Here is a 6,325-nt window from a genome sequence, read left to right as displayed (position 1 = left end):
CGCAAACGACTCGACGGCACATAACAACAACAACAACAAATCACCTGGGAGAAGAATGCTTATCTTTCTCCTGCAGGGTATTTGAGGGATCCAAACTGCACACGTTTTGGTTGGCAGTGCAACTTCTTACTGCTAACGCCCCCATAAAAATGATAAAAATATTTATCTGGACTGAAAAGATTTTAACTGTGGAACAAAACTACAAAGTGAGAGTGAGTCTGAAGTTTCTAGCTTCACTTAAGGTCCAGAAACAAAGAAAGACTAGGTAAAGTGAATCCTACTTGCTGATGGACCCAAAAGTTTTAAATCCAAGCATGAAAGTCTGTAGGGTAGTTCCCTTGTTCTCTTTTTTAAGGGAACCTTTAAAATGCCATCACAAACTGCTGTACAGAACTACACATAGTATAGTTTTATAGTTGAGAGCCTAGCAGTTAGAAAAGGGATTCATATAGGTCACCACCTACTGTGGGGCACTGCACAGGCTTAAGCAACACCATTCACATCAGCCTAGACCCTTTACACAGTTACATTTGCGGCACCTTTTCAGTGAAATCTCTCCTCCATTTTAATCAAAAGGTTCAAGCAGTATATTCTAGAAGTGGGTAGCACCAGAATGAATGTGGAAATGTATCGCACCAAAAATCTAGAGTGAGATTATACTGACCAACTTTTTGTATGTGTAAAACTTTTCTTCATTTTTTGTCATAGTAGACTCATATACTTCTTTTTGATAGGCTTATTTACTTAACAAAATTTTCTCCAGATTCATCTATGCTATATAGTGTATCATTAATTCTTTAGCACTGCCGTAGTATTCCGTTGTATTTATGTACTGTAGTTTATCTATTCATCAGTTGATGGGATCTCAGGTTGTTTTCATCTCTTAGCTATTTTAAATAATGCTGAACTTGGGTGTGTGTATATCTGTTTATCTTCCAGCTTTAATTTCTTTAGCATGTATACATCGTAGTAGGATTACTGGATCACATGACATTTCTATTTCCAACTTTCTTTTTTTCATTCTTTTTATTTTATTTTATTTTTTTAATAATTTTAATGAACATTTACAGAGAACTTGGATTTCCATTCATTCATTGCTGCACTTCTCTCCCCGCCCAGCCCTCTCCCCCCGCCCCCCAGTTCGCTCCTCTCTTTCAAAAGTAAAAGAAAGACTCCCTCCCTGGTACACAGTCCCCCCAAACCCCTCCCACTGCCCAAGTACATTCCACTATGCAACCTTAATTGTGGACTCTTGTGATAACCATAATACCTTATTATACATCGCTTTTAAATTATTCAGTCCCTTATCTGTTTCAGTGCAGTATACACAATTTATCCAGTTTTTCTCAGTCTTACCCCCACCCTGATATCAGTTCCATTTTACAGCAGTGGCACCATGCAATATTTGTCCTTTTGCGACTGAGATATTTCACTCAGCATAATGTCCTCCAGGCTCACCCATTTTGAATAATATTGAATGAGTTCCTTGTTTGTCAATGCAGCATAGTATTCCATTGTGTGAATATACCACAGGTTCTCTACCCATTCGTTTGTTGATGGGCACCTGGGTTGTTTCCAACTCCTTGCTATTGTGAACAGAGCTGCGATAAACATGGGTGTGCATATATCTGCTTGGATGTCAGTTATGGTCTCTTTGGGATATATTCCCAGTAGTGGAATTGCTGGGTCAAATGGTATCTCTATTTGCAACTTTTTGAGAAAGTGCCATACCGCCTTCCACAGTGGTTGCACCATTTTACATTCCCACCAACAGTGAATAAGGGTTCCAGTTTCTCCACAACCTCGCCAGCATTTGTTGCTTGCTGTTCTGTTAAATTTTGCTATTCTGACTAGGGTGAGATGATATCTCATAGTTGTTTTGATTTGCATCTCTCTTAGAGCTAGGGATTTTGAACATTTCTTCATGTGCTTGTTGGCCATCTGAATGTCTTCTTTGGTGACAATGGTGTCTGTTCATATCCTGTGCCCATTTTTCAATTGGATTATTTACCTTTATCTTTTTGTGGTGCTCAAATATTTTATAAATTCTAGATATAAGTCCCTTATCTGACATGTCATTACCAAACACTTTTTCCCAGTCTGTGGCTTCCCTTTTTACCCTGTTGGAGAAGTTTTTGGATGTGCATAGGGATTTGATTCTGAGAAGGTCCCATTCATCTATTTTCTCTTCTCCTGGTTGTAGATTATTTCCAACTTTTTAAAGAGATACTTGTTTTCCACAGTGGTTGCACCATTTTACATTCGTACCGGTAAAATCCCTTGAATATACAATATGTATTTTGGTGGGGGGGAAAAATCTAGACTACTTCCATATCTATTGTATATGTTGTTGTTGTACACTGTAGAGTCATAGCTGAGTTTCTAGTGGGCCATAAATCACAGCGGAGGAGACTGCCCATCTTTCTCCTGTGGAGCAGATGGTAGATTCTAACTATATACTTTTGTGTTGGAAGCAAGATTGTTTACCACTAATCCATCAGAGCTCCTTGTTGTTTGTGTAGTGGAATGTGTGTTTATCCTCAGGAGTCTGGCTGCGGTAATGGGTTTAAGCACAGTAGTGAATGTGGGGCTATCCAGGATTACGTCGGGTTTCTTCCTGTTGTACACAGGGTTACTGAGTTAGAGCTGACTGGATAGCACCTAACAGGAACAAAGAATCTGAAAGAATAACCTGCCAGTTGTTTGGCTGGAGGTTGGGCCACCAGGATGAGTTCTGTTTCACATTCTAAGGGTGCCCAGGGGTGCAGTAGTCTCTGGGATCCACGAGTCTGTTCCACGTTTCACCTTGCTCTCTCCAGATCTTTTTCTGTGATCCCTTGAGAGTTGTTTAACAGTGGGTGTCAGGTACCATCTAGTTCTTCTGGTCCTTGGATAATGGAGGTTGAGGATTCAAGCACAGATACATTCATAAAATTTAACCTATTTAATCTTGACTGTAGCTGTAAGCCTTTGAGTTTATGGTTAGTATTCTTTTATTTCCATTTTGCAATGGAATCTAAATATGATTATTGAGATTAAATCCAAATATGATTTAGAGATGCAATAATATGTTTGAGATAGTCTTCATTGGTCAGCTTATCTAAGCAGAATGTTTTGGCCTTTTTTCAGTTCACTGCAAGTGTCAGTTATTCATAGATATGGATTAGGAGATACGCATGAAATATTTTACAGGAAGATTTAAGCACATGGTATCTTAAAGGGTATTTTTATCAGTTTTGAATGTATTCCTCAGAAAATGATAACTGAAATGGTGTTTAGATAGTCTAATCTACAAAAGCCTGTGTTACTGTGTTATTTTATAGTTTAGGAGCCATGCGTTTAGAAATTAGAAATGTGTAGATAGAAGAAATGTACTTGTATAAGGTCAATCTTGGCAAAACTTTGAAACCTCCAAAGTTTGACTCTGTCTTCCACCCCAACATCCATCCTGGTCTCTCTCTCTCTCTTTCTCTCCTTTTGCTTTAAATAATCATTAGTACTATAACATTATATTTGGACAGATAATAAGAATTTGAAGAAAAACACTAACTTTTAGGTGCAATTAACTTCTTTCTCCCCAATTTTCCCCTCTACTGTTTTGCTTTAGCCACTCTGATAGTGACCGGAAATTGGGTCAATGTAATTTGCCCCGCACTTTCTTTGACTTGTTGTTGAATATCCATCAATTTCAGTAGTGCCAGGTGTTAACCAACATTACCACTCTTTCTCCATTTTAAACTTTTATAACTCTTGAGTATCATAGCAAATTTTTGCTTGTTGTACTTAGCTTTCTTGTATCTTATATCTGTACTTTTGCACATGGAAATCTTTTTTCTTCAGTGCAGCTTGGCTTCTGCACTATGCAGTTGATTTCTTTACTCATAACTCCTATTTTCAACTTTTAAAGTGATTTTTTAAAAAAGAATTTAATCTCTTGTTTTAGAACTTAAATTAAAATTTTACTCTAAAAGGATATTTTCAACAGTGTAGGTAGAAATCACATAATCTATTTCCAAATTTTATTTGCCATACCCTTTGACTAGATCACAGTATTATGATATTTTCCGTGTTAAACTGCATTAATGCCTCATTCGGCATGCCCTTCAGTTTAGCACTCCCTGTAGATCTCCTGCGATTTCTAAGAAGTACTCTGTGTCTGTACTTTGTTAATTGATCTATACCCGTTTCCCATTTCATCCTTTGTTCCTTTTGAATTCTATTTTTATGAACAATCACTATGACTGTTTATATGACTGAGAGCAACAACTAATCAAGATTGTGTGTTTCAAAATGCTACTAATTTATCTAATTAAATACTGTTTAAAATTCCAATATGTTTTAATGTTTGTGGCAATTTCCATTTTCCTTATTTAGGTTCGGAATGTTCTTGATGATGCAGTGGACTTACTGGAATTCCGTGACAGAGTCATTAAAGCATCTTTGAACTATGCACATTTGGTTGTCTCAACGTCTCGTCAGTGTTATGTGTTCTCGTAAGCATCTTGCATTTCTTAAAAATAGAATTTCATCTGGATGAGGAATTTCTTTACAAGTTTTCATTTCAGCATAGGATGTTTTAAACTTAACTGCTCAAAGTCTCACTATCCTGAATTTACCCCAAACCAAAAAATCATTAAAAAGTGAGCTCTAAACAGTGAACATATATCTAATAAAGATTACCCTTTGAAAGTTAATTCATTGATACTAACTTTCTATATAGGAAAGACCTTCTCTATGTTAGCATTTACTCTTACTTTGTACACACTGCAGAATTTAGCACAACTTTATTTCAAAACCCAAAATAGATTGTTGTTATATACTCTTGAGACAGAACCAACTCATAGCTGATCCTCCAGCAGGTTTTCAAGGGCAATAAATTGCACGGGAGGATGTTGCCCATCTTCTCTCACAGAGCAGCTGGTGAATTTGATTCTCATGCCTTTGGGATGGCAGCATAGCTCCCACTAGGTAACCAGAGGCAGCATAGCTAATAAGTGACAGGAAAGGGAACAGCTCATCTTCTGTGAGAGAGCAGTCTATTAGCAGCTTGACAACAAGCCAGAGTAACTGAAAGATATTCAGTAAGGAAACAAGGGCTTATTTTAAGCTTAACATCGGAACTCAGAGTGGTCATATATGTTTACATTAATAGCCCAGATAGGTCCACAAATGATAACAGAAAATATATTTTACATACTTTATATTGTGGTGGTGGTGTTATGTACTGTCAAATCAACTTTGACTCATAGTAACACTATGAACAGTATCTCTGAACTTTTCCCTGTCCTAAGCAAACCTCAGGATACCTCAGCAAACCTCCAACACACCTGACCCCACTGCCACAGTCAATCCATCTTGTTGGAGGTCTTCCTCTCTTAGAAGAAGGAACAGAATCAATACATTCAAGGAAGTTGCATCAAAAACTGTTTAAACACATGCTTGATATTTTAAGATTGCTGATATGTTTAATAACTGGTTTTCAGGGGAAAAGCCTTGATTTCAGTGCTTGCTTATTGTTATGAGTTCAAGCTACCAATCAATGTGTTGTAAACTGTTATACAGTATTTCTATCATACAGATACAATGTTGTTGTTGTTGTACATTGTGGTGTTGCCTGTGATTCATAGTGACCCTATGTACAACAGCCCTAAACCTTGCTCTATCCTGTGCCAATCTTACTGTCTCTGACAGTATACCCTCAATACCCCAGTCACTCGATCAGTCCCATCTCATCAAGGGCCTTCTTCTCTTGCGCTGTCCCTCCACCCTCCCAAGCATGACGTCCCTCTTAAAGGACTGATCACACCTTGCAACATTTCCAAAGTATGTCAGACGAAGCCTCAGAATCCTTGCCTCCAAGAGGCAGTCTGGTTTCACCCTCTCTCAGATGAACTTGTTCATTCCCTTAGCAGTCCATTGTATATTCAGTACTCTTCTCCAGCACCACAGCTCAAAGGCAGCAACTCTCCTTCTATGTCCAGCTCTCTGAAGCATAGCAAGTGATTGCAAAGACCATGGCCTGTATGTATCAGGTGCACCTTAGTCTCCAGACTGACATCATATATAATCCCAAATGCATGGTAGTAGATTATAATGAAGTAATTTGGAAGTTATTACTAGGGAGGATAGAAGGAGAATTGATGCCTTTGAGCTATGGTGCTGGAGAAAAGTACCATGGACTGCTAAGAAAACAGATTCATCCTAGAGAGGGTTAAATCAGGCTGCTTCTTGGAGGCAAGGATTCTGGGGCTTTGTCTGACATACTTTGGACATGTTGTAAGGAGGGACTGGTCCTTGGAGAACGGACATCATGCTTGGGGGGGTG

The 6,325-nt window shown here is 38.2% G+C and overlaps 1 protein-coding gene across 1 annotated transcript in view; it reads left to right on the top strand.

The window, feature by feature from the left end:
• Positions 1 to 6,325, top strand: part of IFT80 (intraflagellar transport 80 homolog (Chlamydomonas)) — a 202,906-nt gene that overhangs the window by 111,017 nt on the left and 85,564 nt on the right. Inside the window, exon 9 of the mRNA XM_006901333.1 lies at positions 4,375 to 4,493. Within this exon, the coding sequence (XP_006901395.1) occupies positions 4,375 to 4,493 (119 nt within the window). The remainder of the gene's footprint in view (positions 1 to 4,374; positions 4,494 to 6,325) is intronic.

Source organism: Elephantulus edwardii, unplaced genomic scaffold, assembly GCF_000299155.1.
Source record: "Elephantulus edwardii isolate Elephantulus edwardi_28Jun2011 unplaced genomic scaffold, EleEdw1.0 scaffold00320, whole genome shotgun sequence".
Taxonomy (NCBI): Eukaryota; Metazoa; Chordata; class Mammalia; order Macroscelidea; family Macroscelididae; genus Elephantulus; species Elephantulus edwardii.
Note: the sequence above shows the minus strand (reverse complement) of the source record. Positions and strands in the feature narration are given on the sequence as shown.